At 31.1% G+C, this 18,665-nt stretch overlaps 2 protein-coding genes across 3 annotated transcripts in view; both read right to left on the bottom strand.

Moving 5' to 3' along the window:
* Positions 1-7,255, bottom strand: part of LOC139513044 (uncharacterized) — a 39,875-nt gene extending 32,620 nt beyond the window's left edge. The window contains exon 1 of one of the 2 annotated variants that reach the window (XM_071301151.1): positions 7,138-7,255. The gene's annotated coding sequence lies outside the window, so the exon portion shown is untranslated. The remainder of the gene's footprint in view (positions 1-7,137) is intronic. The other variant, XM_071301149.1, reaches the window with a different exon arrangement.
* A 2,100-nt stretch (positions 7,256-9,355) lies between these two features.
* On the bottom strand, positions 9,356-17,956 carry LOC139513043 (uncharacterized). Its single transcript, XM_071301148.1, has 6 exons — positions 17,854-17,956; positions 17,468-17,634; positions 16,296-16,382; positions 14,071-14,281; positions 13,518-13,897; positions 9,356-11,123 (listed from the first exon to the last, which is right to left on the bottom strand). Exons 1-6 carry the CDS (start codon positions 17,867-17,869, stop codon positions 11,031-11,033), a joined length of 954 nt encoding a protein of 317 aa, XP_071157249.1. The 5' UTR covers positions 17,870-17,956; the 3' UTR covers positions 9,356-11,030.
* Between the last annotated feature and the right edge of the window lie 709 nt (positions 17,957-18,665).

Here is an 18,665-nt window from a genome sequence, read left to right as displayed (position 1 = left end):
AAATCATAAAGATGTGTCTTTAACAGCTTCAAATAATTAATTTCTCGACAAAATATCTTTTAAATAAGTGAATATATATGTCTCTGTTAAGGCCTAGCCAGATCCATACAACCAGTTATATAATAAGATCTACTGTACTGTATTGGTTCTGGACCGGACTGATTTCAGATTTCATTTACTGTTATCTGTTAGTGTCCCTTTTTATTCCTTGTTATCTGTTTTAAGCCAAATCAATTTACTGTTTTGCTGTTATTGGAACCCCCCTTGCCCCCCTCATTAATAGATGGATACTGGTTAACATTATCCCTCGTAGATCATAATATACTACTCGCAACAAATTTACTCGCGATAAAATTTACCAATCTTGATGTTATAACAATATATAATGATGTAATAATAAACGAACAAGATGAAATTATATCGTAATGATAAATATTTCGACTCAAGAAATGGTTTTCGTTAGTGTCATAAAATTTATATTCATTCTTTAAGTAATTCAAACAGCAATTTTTTTCTAATAAAATTGAGAATGGAAATGGGGAATGTGTCAAAGAGACAAAAACCCGACCATAGAAAAGACAACAGCAGAAGGTCACCAACAGGTCTTCAATGTAGCGAGAAATTTCCGCACCCGGAGGCGTCCTTCAGCTGGCCCCTAAACAAATATATACTAGTTCAGTGATAATGAACGCCATACCAAACTCCAAATTCTACACAAGAAACTAAAATAAAAAAATAATACAAGACTAACAAAGACCAGAGGCTCCTGACTTGGGACAGGCGCAAAATGCGGCGGGGTTAAACATGTTTATGAGATCTCAACCCTCCCCCTATACCTCTAGCCAATGTAGAAAAGTAAACGCATAACAATACGCACATTAAAATTTCGGTTCAAGAGAAGTCCGAGTCTGATGTTAGAAGATGTAACCAAAGAAAATAAACAAAATGGCAATAATACATAAATAACACCAGACTACTAGCAGTTAACTGACATGCCACCTCCAGACTTCAATTAAACTGATTGAAAGATTATGATTTCATCATATGAATATCAGGCACAATCCTTCCCGTTAGGGGTTTAGTATCATACCATCCTAACATATATGAGAAGAACATAACCTGTGTCATGCCAACAACTGTTTTTTTAATAAATGTGTTTAGTTCCGATGCAAAGACCCTATAAGAGAATCAATATTAACGCCAAAATATGCAATCTTTAATGACCTGACAACAGTATCGTAACTATATCCCTTCTTAATAAGTCTATTTAAAGCTTTTGTTAGTTTCTGAGGTGAATACTGACATTTTTGTGCTTTTTAAAGAATATTTCCATAAAAAATTGGATGTGAAATACCTGAACGTATAAGAAGTCTGCATGTTGAGCTATATTTACGAATGATGTCCTTATACCGATGATAAAATTTAGTAAATGTTTTGACTAGTTTATGATATCGAAAACCCTAGTGTAATAATTTTTCAGTAATACATAAATTTCTCTCTTTAAAATCTAAAACATTGTTACATACACGAGCGAATCGTACAAGTTGAGATTTATAAACACCGTAAGATGGTGACAAGGGAACGATTACATCCACCCCGAAAAATTCAGTAACAGAATATAAGGAAAAAAGGAAATAAGGAAAAGATAGATCCGTATTTTTCTAATGTGTGTTGCGTTTAAGAAAAATGCTGCTGCAATGATCGAAATGATAACTAAATAAATAACAGTTGATTTAAATGAGAAGTCAACACAATTTTGCTATTTAAACGTAAAATTGTTATAACGACACCAGTTAGATATTATTAATTCTATTTTAGTTTTAGAATAGTTATCAAAGGTACCAGGATTATAATTTAGAACGCCAGACGCGCGTTTCGTCTACATAAGACTCAGCAGTGACGCTCATATCAAAATATTTATAAAAATATTTATAATATTTACAAATATTTACAAAATATTTTTTACAAAATATTTATAGTATTTATAGAAAACATTCTTTAGTCTAATGTATTTGTTAGATATATACAAAACAAAATCAAAGCCAAAAAAACAGAAACGCAAATCTATATTTAGAATCTAAAGGTCGAGGCAACTCAGTTCTAGTAAGGACTGTTTGATTCATTCTCTTGTGCACAAAAATAAATATTCTCGTCTAAAATCACGAACAAAGTGTTCTAGAAGCTGTGTTATCGTAAATAAATAAAAGATAAAAGATTTTTATCGCTGATATGCAATTTGATTTCTTTAATTTCATCAGGATGAATACAATAATCTCATGCATTAAATGATATCTCCAAAACAGCACCAACGGTTGTGTTACGTTCCAACCGTACCTGATACGAAGCAAATCGGGAAACCTCTAAATTTTGAGAAATGTGTTACACAACACTTCCTAAGTTAAAAAGTTCAATAAACATGATACATAAATATAATAAAAATGATGTTTTATTTTTCTTTGAAGGTGGCTCTTTTAAGAATACTTTCCCTAAAAGTAGATAGAAAATATTGCAAATCATTATTATCTTTACCGTAAGAAAGTGTGTAATCTTAGGAATTGAGGGAAATAAAGTGATGAAAACTGATAGGGTTAAACTGAAATAAGTTTCAAGTGGCTATATTTTGTGGCAATCTGCCTATTTCGGATTACGACTTTGCACTTGATTAGAGAAAGTTCAGGGACATGCTACTTATTAATAACCAATTTGACAATTGTTTATGAGATTGATTAGTCAAAGAAGCATTTACAGTCCTTTAAATAGAGAAGACGTCACTCTGGCCTGATTTCCCTCCTTCTAGAAAATCAACCACAGACTCGCAGATTTTATAAGTTAGAAAACTTGACCCCACATTTCAAAATCGTAGTAATTAATCTAAACAATTTTATAACAATTGCTGTTGGTGTAGGGATGAATATGAAAGCGTTTTCATAAAAACAATTCAAGGGCAGAAATAACCCAGACACTGATTCTGATTACTTTCAGTTATCAAAGTAAATGTAGAAGACAGATGCAGATACTCTTATGAAAAAAAGGTAGGGAAAACTAAGCAACGTTGAGAGTCGGACGTGTAAAACTTCTATTCGCTCGTGTATGTAACAACGTATTTGCTTTTAACGAAAGAAATCTAGATGTTTTACAGAAAAATTATTATACTACGGTTCTCGATATCCAAACTTGTCAAAACATTTATTATTTGTAAATATAACAAAGTAATATTTTATACAAAGCACAAATAATCGTTATTCACCTCAAGAGCTAATCAAACCTTTGAACAGACTTATTCAAAAGGCATAAAGTTACAATACTAATAACTGTTATCAATTAATTGAAGATGACATTTTTTGGAGTTATTAATGAATCACCTATATAGGACTTTGCATCGGATATATAAACACAATTATTCTAAAAGCAGTTGTTGGCATGCTACCGGTTAAGTTCTTCTCGTATATTTTATGATTCTATGATACTTAACCCCTAACCGGAGGGGTTGTGGTTAATTTTCATATGTTGAAGATATTATCTTTCTGACAATCAGCTAAACTTAGGTCTGTAGCTGGCATGTCAGTAACTGTTAATAGTCATTTCTTTTAAATTATATTGATTATTGTCATTTCGCTTAGATGTATTCTGTTACCTATTCTTACTTCGGACTCTATTTTTTTTTGGACTAAACATTCCTTGCGTGTTGCTCTGGCTTTAATTATTCACATTGGCAAGAACATAGTTTTGTATAACTGATTAATCATACAAATTTTAGGAGAAGGGTTGATATCTCACCAAACTAGTTAAATCTTATCGCATTTTTGCGCCTGTCAGAAGTCAGGAATCTTGGCCTTTTTTTCGGTTTTTTTTTTTTAAATGTTGGTTCATTTATATGTTTCGGTGTTAAGTGTGACGTCCCCTTTCGTTGAACTTGTATACATTATTGGTTATCCCTTCTCCGGTGTGGAATATTTTTCGCTGTGTTGAAACTTATTGTTGGTTTTGGCCTGGTTGTTGTCTTTTTGACGCCTTCCCCGTTTCCATATTGAATTGCATGAAAGAATAAATAAAGCTCCATAAAGATGTCTCCGATGCAAGCCTAAATCTGCGTTGTAAGAATCCAGTCATTTAACCAGGATGTCTCTCGGTGATTATTTGTAGTTATGCAGCTCTAGCATTTAAAAACTAAACGGCATTAATGTCGTCTTTTAAATTTACCTTTTCCACTTGTACCTTTATTATCATATTTAAGTAATTTTATTGAACCTATATGATGAAAGTACCATGAGATGCGCACGCAGATCGTAGAGGTCACTAGCGTATGTGGTCTTATGAGGTCAAATCATGGAATTTATCCCTCTTATAATTAGTTGAAAATAATGAATATCTTAATGTATTTGTGACATTTGGAATACAAACTTTACGATTGGATATAGTTTTTGGATTGATTAATATTCTAACGATTATAGCTTGTGATCGATAAATTTGTCACGTTATCAGCAAACATTTGTTAATGAAATGGCTGAACATTCGAGCATTAACTCGGTATCGGAAATTTTTTGGCACGGCTAAGACTAGAGAATTATCACAGGCAAATTATTTAGTCAGGTTATGATAATAGTGGTTTTCAAGCGAGTATTGAAAACATTAATGTAGGAGGCGGAGCCATGGGCAATGCTTCTGTCAATCAAACGCCGGAAGTAATTTTACCGGATATTTACATTTTTTTATTTATATTAGAGAATCAATTATATATACAAACTTTGATGAAAAATCAGAATTAAAAAACTGATACTATACAGAGTTCCACAAAAGTTAATCCTAGACAATCTACAACAATGACCGGACCAAGAAAGGTCAAATATGAATCCAGGAAAGGATCGTTTTCAATCGCAACTGGACAGTTTGTTTGATATGAACAATAACCAAACTGAAAACATATATCTGCAACGTCTGAATTATATTCAGATATTTCTAGAGACAAAAGTTACGATAGCGGTGATGAAGAATGTTCTGAGAATTATCATAATGAACACGAAGTAGAGGTATGTCTTGGAATCATTGAAAGACTTCATTAGTTCAGATGAAAAGACAGGTTCAAAAATTAATTCTGGGCTAGCCACATATATGAATCATGGACTGAGGACACGAGTAAATGAAGGAAAAAATTTGATAAACCTGCCAATGTGAGCAGTCTCAAAGTCCCACGAGTCAAAATAAGTGATGATTTATGCAATTAAATTGCATTTTGATAAAATTTTATATCTTGTGAAAAATCAATTGTCTCTGCAAATCAATGAATTATTATACCATAATTTAAACAGTTATAAATAATAAAGATTATAGTATTATAAATATGATTAAAAATTTGCAATAATAATGAAAAATATGTGCACGTATAAATATTGCATAAAAATCATTTAGAATAATAATATACGCACTATACAATTTTTATTGTATATACTGATTAATGTAAAAAAATATAAATTTCACGTATAAACATTGCAAAAAAATAATTTAGAATAATAATATACACACTATACAATTTTTATTGTATATACTGATTAATGTAAAAAAAAAATGTCCTTGATTTTTGTGTATGAGATGTACAGTATGCACCATTATATATTAAGTCTTTGGAAATTACAAAAGATATATTGTTAAAACAAAATTATGGAAATTTTGATACTAAAATGACTTTGTCAGATGGAAATGTTTCAGATTTAAATTGGTGGGTTATTAATATAAAAAGTAGTTACAAACAAATGACTTTAACAGGTCCGCAATTTATTCTTAACACTGATAGTTCAAACACTGATTGGGATGCAGTTGTGCAAGATACACTGTTCTAAACCAAAGGGTTTTAGTCATATGAAAAACAGAAAAAAACTGCATTATTAGCATTTATTTGGTTTTGTTCGTCAAGAAACAATATTCATGTAAAAGTGTATCTAGATAACATGGTTGCAGTGAATTATATAAATAAAATGGGTGGCCGCATTGTAAAATTAACTAATTTGACAAAAGAATTGTGGATTTGGTGTATACAAAAGAAAATTTGGGTTACTGTTTGTCATTTGCCAGGAGTTGCTAATATAGAAGCAGATAGACTTTCGAGATCAATAAATGTGGATATTGATTGGAAATTGCATAATGATGTTTTCAATATTATTAATAGTTTAATTTGGACCACATGATGTGGATTTGTTTGCATCAAAATTTAATCATCAATTACCACGTTATTTCTCATTCTTGCCTGATAAACATGCTGTAGCAGTAGATGCTTTTTCTGTAAAATGGAGTAACATCAATTGATATTGTTTTTCACCTTTCAGTCTGATTGGGAAGATATTGCAAAAAGTAGACCAGGATCAAGCGGACATGACATGTGTTGCACTATTGTGGAACACTCAATGGTTTCCACTAGTACTTCGTCGGACTGTGGCACATTCATTTATAATAAACAGTCGAAAAAATCTTCTTTATCAACATGATCATACACAGAATCAAACAAAGAAGCATCATTTAGTGAAATTACGATAAGCAGTTTTCAGGATATCGGGGAAATCTGGCAAAATTATGGATTATCAAAAGAATCTTCCGAAACCATCATTGCATCTTGGTAACCAGCTACTCGAAAACAATATTGGACATATTGCAAAAGATGGTTGTTATTTTGCAGTGAACGGAATATTAAATTATTTACGGCCACTGAGTTAAATGTTTAAGAATTCTTAACTTCGTTATATAAAATAGGCTTAGGTTACAGTGCCATTTATATTGCAAGAAGTATGGTATCTTCATTTATGTCTGTAAATCAAGAGAAAACTGTTTGTTAATGGCCATTGGTGAAGCGATTTCTTAAAGGCATATTCAATCTTAAGCCATCATTACCCAGATATCAAAGAACCTGGGACGTTGAAGTCGTGTTTCAATATTTGAAGACATTGACTTCAGCTTATATGTTATCTTTACGTGTTTTATCATATAAGCTAGTTACACTGCTATAAGTCCCATTTATTTGTACAATTATGACGAATACATGTACATATCATAAACAAAAATGTAATCGGACAAAATTCCTTTCCCTCGGTATCCCTTTATATATGTCTATATTCATTCCTTGAATAAGAAGGGTTCGATAGTAAGTCCTACCTGATTGTTGATGTCGCGTATCTATTAAATTTAGTTTATACTTCGTCTATATATTTTATATAAACCAATTGCTTTTGTTTTTAACCGGAGCTACTATTTGATTAAAGGGACACAATCTAACTATTTATTTTTAAATATTCCGAAAATAATTTGAATTAAACTTTTAAAGTAAAAAGTTAATTCATATGTTTACGTTAAAGATCCAAATATACAAACTATCTTGATTTAAAATTGCATTTCAACAAGGATACCAGTGTGGCAAAATAAAAACTAAAAATTTGACAAATGGATTTTCTTTTTATACATCTGTTTTATTAAACATCTTATATGAAAAATGACACGATATGATTTTTTTTTATCTTACATGCTTCAACAATGGAGAAAAACAGTTTAATATTCTAACCCTTTTAAATAGTATTCAAGTTAAAGTTCTAATCTTTTTATTATGTACTTCAGAAAAAAATACATAAAAAAATAAAACTTTTCCGCTTCCTAATATCTTTTTTTCTATCCTACGTTTTTATGTTTTTCACTGAAAGTTTTGGTGTATTTTCTTGAATTAAGCGAGTGACGGACGTCAAATGCACATGTAATACATCCAATATGAAATCTTTCTATCATATGCCTCAACAGAGGAGAAAAACAACAAAAAAATATATGTTTTATTGCCGAAAAACCGAGAGCAGATGAAGATTCTGATACGAAAAAATTACATGTAACGATCCATCATGATGTTTTATATATTTCAGCAGATGAAATACATATTTATTTTTAAACCTGTCAAAAAATGCATTTAATTGTATCATTTGTTTTCAAAATAGATTTTCATGTTTTCATATATTATTTTATACAATTTTGTTATGGTTTTTTCCCCAGTGAAAACATATCATGCATTGAGATGTTTATGCCGCAATTTACCGCATGTGACACAAAAATACCTACCTGTGCGATACCGTTACGGTAAGACATGTGATAATAACCGGAAGCAGTTGATCAAGTTTTTTATCAGCCCGCTAAGTGCCAGGCAAATCAGGAACTTACGTAAATTTAATGCTTTTACCCTTCTGTAATAAACAGCTGCACCACGAGCGCATGATACGCCCTTCGTCTTGTGTGTGAAGTTTTATGCAATAATCATAAATGTTTTCTGAGATACGGCGCGACATGTGAAATCCACCCCTTGTTTTTTGTTGTTGAAAAAACTCAATAATTCTTAAATAAGATTTTGAATCCTCACCTTAAAGTATACAGACCTTAAGAGTAATATAACTAAGAATTTGTAAAGTTTTAAGCAATAATCATAAATTGTTTTCGATATACGGCGCGCCATGTGAAAACCCCTTCCCTTTTTTTACAACAAACTCAATAATTCTAAGACAACATTTTGAATCAATAGCAAAAGGTGTACAGATCTTTAGATTAATATAAGTAAGAAGTGTGTAAAGATTTAAGCAATAATCATCAATTGTTTTCGAGATACGGCGCGACATGTGAAAAAAACCCAACCCATTTTTAGTTACAAAGTCTCGATACTCAAAATTTTAATCTTACTTTATTCAACCTGCTATCTATATTGGACATTCAACAAGTACCTACTATACCAAAAGGATATTCAACAAGTACCTGCTTAATCTATGAGATATTCAACAAGTTCCTTTCTTTGTCAGTACTCAGTAGGATATTCAACAAGTAGCATGTAATTCACTGTTTGTCATTTGTTACTGTATATCATACTTCTTTTTCCTTTATTAATTTTGTACATTGATGAGACCGTCAGGTTTGTTTTTTTTTGAAATTGTTTTACATATGTCATTTCGGGGCCTCTTTTTAAAGCGTATAATGCGGTATGGGTTCTTCTTATTTTCAAAAACCGAACGTTGACTAAAAGTTGGTTGCTTTTACTTCATCTGGTCACTCGTCAGAAGTTGTCTGATAGCCATTCATACAACATCTTCTGAAACGAAGCATTTAGAGAGGTATACGTTTTATCAGGCATAGATTACCTTAGCTGGATTTGGCAAAACTTTTAGGAATTTTGGTCCTCAATACTCTTCAACTTCGTACTTTATTTGGCCTTTTTAACTTTTTTGAATTCGAGCGTCACTGATGAGTCTTTTGTAGACGAAACGCGCGTCTGACGTATATACAAAATTTAGTCCTGGTATCTATGATGAGTTTATTTACTTCATATTCCAATGAAGAAAAAGAGATTTGATAATGTTTTAATTGTTTTATTTTTTAAGTAGGTAAAAAGAACATATATATGTGTTGCCAAATGGTAACGGCTATACAATGAAGAGAACTTCATATTCAGAAAAAAGAGGACATAAGAAATAGTTGTGATAAAAATACAACTTGTTTTTCTAATAACAAATGCAAACATATTAATCTATCTTTTTATTCAAAAGGGCAGATTTTCGACTTGACAGTTTTAAATAATTAATATAAGTTATAAAGCAACTGCACTTAAAATAACCCGGTAATTTATGTGTGAAATTTCTGTCAACCTAACATGGAACTTGGCATAGGAAACGAATTTTGATGAACATTAACTTATGTTTTCGCATTGGAAAGAAGGTTTTTGTCAATTTTGAAACGAATACGAAAGGAAAAATGAAAATATTTTAATTTTAGAATGAAAATCATCCATAATCATAAGAATAACGTATTTGCCTCTAAATACTCAATGTTAATATAGTTGTAACTACACTGAAGTACATAGTATTTTATTTATGCCAAGACTTTGGCTTTCAAAAGTGCAAACCAGTTCAATCGCAAATAACACAAATCAACATTTTGCTACAATCTTAACACAAATCAACATTATGCTACAATCTTAACACAAATCAACATTATGCTACAATCTTAACAAAAAGCAAAATGCATTCCTGACAAATTGGTATATTCGTTTCATTAGTATTAAAGCAATGATATATCATATCTTTTTTTGTCTATGCACTTGTTATTTGCAAGATACCGGCGATATATTTTGATTTAGATATCATACAATATTGTCGGCTCTTCTAGTCTATGAAACAACATAACAGTTAAAATTAATGCATAACACGTTTCAAATTTCAAAAAGAGAAATTCATTAAATTGCACTTGACATTTTTTTTTCAAATTAGATACGTTTTTGTCAGAATTTTTTCAACCTTATACTAACTACATAAAGGTTAATAAGAAAATGGTTGTATGCATTTGTCAAACTCAATAAAAGTAAAGGATTTACATCTTTGTCAATATTTTGTATTCATGGCCCTGGTTAAATGGCCTGTTTGGTGTATGTAAAATGTGAATTACATTGTCATTTGTTTTTTGTTAGAATAAAGTGTTTCTGTTGATACGTTGATTTCCTCGTTTTAGTTTGTAACCCAGGTCTGTTTTCTCTCAATCGATATATGACTCTCGAACAGCGGTATACTACTGTTGCTTTGTTTGGCCTTTTGTAGAAATCTTTTATAAATCATAGGGTACTTATTCTCCAGAATACACATTTAACTGATATATGAAAAATAAAGAATCCTCAAACGTCTCTTTGACACCAATTGCAGAGTACAAAAACTTGAAGACAAAACGAAAACTGAAAGAATGTTTAAAACAATTTTTGAATGGTACATGGAAAGCAGTAATACAATATGTCTTGTGTTCATGCTGTTCATTGTTGTCCTTCTTACTTTACTTAAATGGAAATGAAATGGCTTTCACTTATCCTTCTTTCATTTTATCTTACGTTCATCCCTTTTATTCATCACGGTCTTACACATACAAGGAAGGCTGAGAATAAGCAGTTAACATCCTTGTCAATTTCCCGGGAGTTCCCGCGATTTTATCTACAACTGAGATTTAATTATTTGTCGTCTTTTGATATTTTTTGTGAGGAACACGTTGAATCATTGAAATAACTGTAATGTCCGTCGTATGGATCCGACAGCTCCGTCAGTCTCTTCACTTAGATACAAAGATAATTCAGATGGAGAAGATATCTAGATTGAAATAAAATATTAAAATAGAAATGCGCATGCAGATATACAATGAACAATGAGTGAAAGTACATGCGTTCATAAACAAGCATTCTGTGCGTAGTGCATGGCAATACATAGTCCCCTACCGGTTAAAAATTCATTTAATGAAACAAAATTCTAACTTGATCTTTAACTTGTCATGGTGTTGTTAACTACATAAAAATATCTAGTCATATCTTCATGCATGATGGAAAAAAAACTGTTGAAAACTGATAATTTAAGTGATTTTGTTTATGTCCAAAGACCATAACTCTTCAAAAAATCATCAGACCAGAACAAATTTTTACTTGATCTGTAACTTGTCATGATAAAACTATATGATAATTATCAAATTGATATCTTCAAGAATGACCCCAAAAAAAGTGTGGAAACTGATTATTTAAGTGTATTTACACATGGCCTGGGCGATGATATTTATCCCTTGCTAACATTTAGGATAAAATTTGAATATCATGGCTCAGGCCATGTGTAAATTTCCACCAAATCTATATGTCTTCCATGAATTAATTTTTAAATGAAATATATTCTTTATCAAAAATAGATTATCATCTTTATAAAAGAGTTCACTTCGTCCCAAAAAAATAATGTATATAGCATTCAGAAAATTAGTTTATACAGAATAACAAACAAACCTTCCACTAAATTCTTCAAATAATTTACCAAAGAAAAGGGAACAAATGCAAATGTCATTTACATACAAAATGTAATTCTGGTATCTATGAAGAGTTTATTTATCATAAATACAATATCGTTGAAAAATCTTTTAAAAATGAGTTATTTCCCTTCAACGAAAATCTAGTAATTAATACGTATAAATTTAGTTCTAGGGAAAGGGCCTCAACTGAACAAGTAGAAAAGCTAAAGTCGTGAAAATTGAACTTGACCTGTAACTTGTCATGATAAAACAACTAACCAAATATCAAATCAAATCTTCAAGCATGAAGAAAACAAGTCTGATTTGCCGGACTGACAGATGTACGAAGTGCAAACCTAAAGTCCCCAACATTTCTTGGTTCAATAATGAAGGGCCAGTGAATAATATGAACATGGAACAAAGAGAAGGAAAGGGAAGAGCTAATGCAAGTGACATAAAAGGCAAAATATAAATTTAATGAGAAATCATTGATTTACAAAATTATAATCAATTCAAAATTAATTTCCCTAAAAAACAACGATTAATCTGTATGCAGCAACTTTTTTTAAGCCTGAGACATTAATATCACTTAAAGATTCATAGCGATCCTAAATTCCGGCGTCGGCGTTGGTGTCAATGTAAGGTTCTGAGATAAGAACAATCGATCTACTGCTCTGTTATCATCCAATAGTATAGCTAATGATTGGCTGTACGGGATTTATAGTAATGCATTCATATTCACAGGTTCAGTCGAAATGCAGAAGTTTATCCCGACGACTCGTGTAAGGAGAATGCAAGAGAATTCACGATCTATTGAAATAATACAAACCTCAGATTTGAAAAAAAAAACACAAAAAATTCATGAAATCCATCCTATGGACAAATAGAATAAAGTTAAAACGATATGAAATAAAACACAAAAACGTCAGAAGAGCTGTACAGAGAAAGGTCTAAGCAAATGAATAAACTGCTCATAATTATTCTATCGGTTACATCCTTAATGTCACCAAGAACGCATATTTGCGATAATAATGTCTATACCCACACTGAACAATATCAAATGCACATAAGTGAGCAATCGATAGTCATCATGTTCACCCTTAAGCTACATAAAACCAAATTGACAACAAATCATATTCATATAAGTTATTATACTGTAGTTATTGAAATATACAGTTCCCCTACCAGCAACAAAACCGACTTACATCTTCTAATCAAAACATTTAAACAAACCTTTAACTCAATTTAGGATTTTAGATAAACTGTCATTAAATTTCGAATTCATTCTGAATTATGAAATGTATCTCCTTAATGCATATCACTCATTCTTTGATCATGTTGGAATTAATTGTGGTCCTTTTCTGGTTAAATCAACTCTTCACCATTTGTGTAAAGTTTTGGATGTGCAAATAGTTTGGCATTGGGCATCAGTGAAGAGACCATATTTGCCAATGTTAATGTCGAAACTGTATTATTTACAGGGCATGTGTTCACAGTACAACCTTTATTTTTAGTTATAACATGTATTAATGTATCATTACGTATGCAACTTATAACTGTTAAAAGGAAACTATTTCCTTGAATTTGGTATGCTGAGGACAAATATGAAGGTGTGATTTATTTAAATAAATATGACATGATATGAACTATCAAACAAATTACGAAGCTTTTTCATGGTCATGTTGACTGTAGATCGTATTTTTTTGTAACTAAAAACTTACTTCTGGACTAGGGTTATGTTGAAAATCGTTTGTATAGTACTGATTATCTTCGGTGTGGATATCTAAAATTGCTTGTGTATTCTCCTCATGGATTGGTGAATAGACTGTATTTGTCAATGAGGATTCTGTTACTCCCTTCCTACTCGGTGTTTTACTTGGCATTCTTGTATTTCTTTGTGTACTCCTGTACTGCTTAATAGTTTCCAGTTCAGCTTTCGGGTCCTTGTCATAGGCTGATGGCACATAAAACGGATCATCTCGATTATTTGTTCGTTCTGTAGATTCATAATGAGGACTCTCTTGGCGTTCAATATTTGGACTGTATTGGACGGATATCGCTTCGTCTTTTGTTGAAGGCGTTGGTATGTTCAACGTCTTTTCTATCAAAATCCAAATAAAGGAAAAAAAAATAATACTAAAATAATGTTATGAATTTCTCTTTACATCATGGATGCTTAGATAATTGAATAATTATGTTGCCGTTGTGCAAATCACGATGCCAATTCTTATTAATATATAATTCAAAAATTACAATAACACAATCTACAATTACCTTCCGTTACAAAAAGCGGATTGCCTTTCTTGTCCGTTGGAAACAATTCTCTTACTATTTTATTATCGTCTTCAGATGTATCAAACCAACGATCGACGATAAACCAATAATCGTCTGTTTCGATTCCATCGTATTCCTTTGTGTCGTAGTTTGGTGTTGTCTGGTGCTGTGACTTGGTTGTTCCAACTTTTGGTCGCTTCTTAATGAATACCTGTATTATATAACAGTACCAATGTAAAATAGTCTTCAATTTATCTTTAAAAAAACCCATCTCAACTCGTGTTCAGAGCCGATGTATTTCTATGTAAAGAAAAAAAGAAAGGAAACAGTATTATACCGGTGTTCAAAAGTCATGAATCGATTAAAAGAAAACGAATCCAATCTACACACTTAAATCTAGGGAAACACATCAAGTATAATATTAGTCTTCGTCGATTTCATGTTCACAAAACAAATTCCATATGAAGCGCCATGATATCAATGTGTCTACCATGGGGGAATTAAACAAATGGATTGTGTGTACAGTGTTGAATAGAAAACGACTTATGACTACGAAGGTCAGCTCCTGCCAATTTAACAGTTTAAATAGAAGATTTCAAGAAAATTGTAAGCATTGGTTCTATACTAAACGGGATTAAGATTTACTGTGTAAACACATACTCTATGGGTGATGTGAATCAGATGTGGATACTAAAACTTTCAGTAAATCCGTTTGACTGTTTACAGTTCAATACCATTATATGATCACCGTTTAATCAAGAAAAACTTATTCATTTCACTATCGATTCATCGCTGAGAACAAAATATGACTCATTAGACTCGATAATTTTACCAACAATGTATGCTTTTACCAAACCAAGCTTTTAAGATTCCGATTTTTATCAAATCTGGCCTATTAGACTTTCGGTCTTTTTTTCAAGAACTAATTTTATCAAACTTCTTTTTCTTTTAGATTATGGTGAGTCTTATGTAGACGAAACGCACTTATGGTGTATTAAATTATAAGCCTGGTACCTTTGATAACTATTAGCATGTCGAAATGTCCTATTGTAATATCTATTTGTGTATTTCTTTGTGACAGTCCTGAATGTTCTTGCATTTATTAGTACTGTAGTCATGTCATGTATTGTTGTCATTGTAATGTTATATTTAAAATTGCCATGAAAGCACTATTTTTTTCTTAAAATGTCCTGTACCAAGTCAGAAAAATGGCCATTGTTATATTATAGTTCGTTTCTGTGTGTGTTACATTTTAGTGTTGTGTGTCTGTTGTGTCGTAGTTCTCCTCTTATATTTGATGTGTTTCCCTCAGTTTTAGTTTGTAACCCGAATTTGTTTTTTTCTCAATCGACTTATGAATTTCGAACAGCGGAATACTACTGTTGCCTTCAATTATAGATCCTTTCTTTAACAACATATATATATATTTACCAAACTGAGTTTAAAAATCAGTTGTTTGCCAAACCTGGATGATTAGCATCTCGATTCTTTCTTTTCTAATATGTGATGTTTAACAAAACCATGCTTTTAGAGTATCGACCTTAATTCATCAATATGTTTATCTATTCTGAGACATTAGATTCCAGATCTTAGTCAACAGGTGATATTTACCAAACCTGCTTCATAGCAATGAGACTCGACCTCGGTCATTTCGTTTTCAGTGATTAAGTTTTACCAAACTTGGTTTAAGAGACTTTTGAATCTTTCGCTTTCAAAAGCTGTTGATTGTCAAACTAATAAGAGTATTTTGGTTTACCAGTCTATAAATTTGATAATGATACATTTCGCCAAGTGCACAATTATGGGTACGCAATTGTTCACCTGTTTATAATACATTTAACAGGGGATAAAATCATCAGGACAAAATTAATTATGTTAGGTTTGTGAAGATTTGTTTTGGAGTCTATCAAAGGACAGTCTACATGACACCAATTAGAAACACAGTAAGTCGCTAAAACTATTATTCAGATATCATCTAACTGATATGTTATGTCAGGAACTGCATATACAATTCTGAAATACCTGGGTTTACCTTTCAATACCGGTATTTGGAGTGTTACGTGTTGTCGATTCTTTTTTACGTATTATTTGGGGGTCTGTTGTTTGTTCGTATTGTTTCAGTTGGCCTATTTGTTGTTTGTGTTTCTTCGAATTATGGGTTGCTGTGCTCTTGTACTTTTCCATGTTCATGCTTTGTTGTGACTTTATTCTAAACAGTTCCATACCTTATGAAGATGCCATCCAGACATGAAACTAGATCCATCATGTCCAATTTTTATTTTCCTTATGTCACCAATGTCAGCGGCTTCTAGCTACAGATAATGTTAGATGTACATAAAATATTAAGTCATGCGTTAAATGAAAAAAAAAACAATCGACAATATGCTCAAGGTTCAAATAAAAGCTGACGTTGTCTATTATACTTGAAAACAACTGTGACAGGGAACAGTGCCATAACGCTAAGTTAGAATAAAATTAAATGATGAAACAATGAACACTGGTAGGAGCAAAATTATTTTTTGTCAAGCTCGGACTTCCCTTCTTGGATTTTTTTACTCTCTGCTAAACCGATATATATATATATATATATATATATATATGCATATATTAATTGGAACTTTTGTCAGATTTTCGAAATCCTCTGGTTTTATCAATAAGAATGCCTTAAAAAAATTGCACATGGACCCCCATTTTTCTTTTTATAAATCGTTAACATGTATAATTATTAGCCATTTGTAAAAGTCTTATAAAATCCAATTTATTTTTTAATAGTTTTTGAGAACTTTAACTGGTCAATGTTAAAGCTATAAAAAGAGAGAGAACATTTTCCGGTCAAAATTCCAATGGCTAATATCTCAAAAAACAAGCACATTGACCCCTATATTTTTTTTGCTTTTTTGATTCCTCAATTAATCCCCTATCAATTTATACTAGGGTTGTGGAAAGCTATTTATTTTGAAACTGAGCAGCGAACTTCCTTAATACGACTTTTCTTGTCGACTGTTTCGTCTATAACTGAAACCACGATCGTTTGAAGCAAGGAATGTTTCTCTCTTTTTTTCCCCGTGTTTAAATTAACTCTTTAAAACAATTTTCTTCTGATTTCCACTTATTTGAATTTTATTAATATGGTCTTGCTCTTCTCATACAAAATATTGTCTATGTAAGATCGTATGAATAGGAGCAAGAACATATATCATATACAATAATTACTTAAACAAATTGAAATATTTAGTAAATTTTCATTTTCATTTGACTATTTCTCAAAACCAATGACACACACCCTTCATATTTTCTGCTTTTTCCTTTATCTAAATACTATCAATGTATTAGTCTTTTAAAAATATGGTTTTCGAAACAAAGGAGCGAAGAACCTTAAGAATTACTGTTGTTTTACCAGAAACTCATCTTCCCTTGCTTGTTCAAAATTGTTACTGCTGTCACGTAATTCAATCTTTTCTGTTTCTGTGTCAGTACCAATTAACTGTATGAATACATCAGAGTCGGTTCCCGCTCCATGGATGTCGGAGGTCCAGATATGTACTTCATACTGGATAAATGTGCCTATAGAAAATTGTCAACAGTTTCATAAACTTTAAACCATCTGTTAATCTGGATTTTTTTTTCTCAGAATGATTTACTATGGTATCAAAGTATGGTAGGTAAAAAGCGATTTGTCGTTGCCTTCATTATAATGGATTGTTTAATTATTAAACAAATAATATATTTCAGAATTGCTAAATTATAACAAAACGCAAAGAAAATGAATTAAAAAATACGAACCCCTTTCATTCGCCATTTTGATTTTGCAGTTTATATAACAAATATCGATATTTTATGAATTTGAACATTAGACATACAATATTAGCTTATGTTTATGTGTACATACTTTTAAAGGTTTGATGAAATCTTTGAATGCATTTACTGTAAAATGAAGTTAGTGAAAAGAATCAATGTTATCATTATTGAATAGAGAACCCTCTATGAATGTACAGTATAGAAATAAATAATAAACAGTTTTATAATCGAAGTTTAAATGACTTACATAAAATTCAATTTATTCTTCCATATATCATAATATAGGAAAGAACTATTCTTAAGATCAAATTGTATTAATATAGTAAAGAGTTTCCCTTAGAAGAAGATTGTTTTTAGATAACTTTTGTATGCAACTTGTAAAAGTTATACTTTCGTTTTTACAGTGAAATTTTCATATTTAAATATTGCTTATTAACAGTAGTTTGTCTATTTCAACTTTGCAAAATTTGGAAATGGTTTAAATCAAATATTATCTTAATCTGTTTATAATGCAATTATCTATACAGTTTCAATTACAGTTATTAAAAAAGAAAAAAAGATCTGAGACCGCCAAAAATTCACAATCAATTTTCTTTTTTGCTTTTACCTTTCTACTATGGCCCTTACGATTTGAAAGAAACCCATAAGGACTTATTAATGTAGATGTGGCTATTATTTTCAGCAATAATGAAAACTGTCCTGGAACTTTAAGTTTTTCAAATTGTTTTTATTAGAACCCCACTAATAAGTTGTATGTAGAACTCACTCACGTCGGGAGAACTAAATTAAATGCATGG

The sequence above is a fragment of the Mytilus edulis genome, chromosome 2 (genome assembly GCF_963676685.1).
Source record: "Mytilus edulis chromosome 2, xbMytEdul2.2, whole genome shotgun sequence".
NCBI classification, from domain to species: domain Eukaryota; kingdom Metazoa; phylum Mollusca; class Bivalvia; order Mytilida; family Mytilidae; genus Mytilus; species Mytilus edulis.
Note: the sequence above shows the minus strand (reverse complement) of the source record. Positions and strands in the feature narration are given on the sequence as shown.

Excerpts from the sequence above, each read along its gene's own strand:
- LOC139513043 (XM_071301148.1), bottom strand. Across the intron at positions 16,383-17,467 it reads CAAGGGAAGATGAGTTTCTG|CTAGAAGCCGCTGACATTGG; the intron begins GTAAAACAACAG and ends CATTATCTGTAG. Across the intron at positions 13,898-14,070 it reads TCCGCTTTTTGTAACGGAAG|AAAAGACGTTGAACATACCA; the intron begins GTAATTGTAGAT and ends GGATTTTGATAG.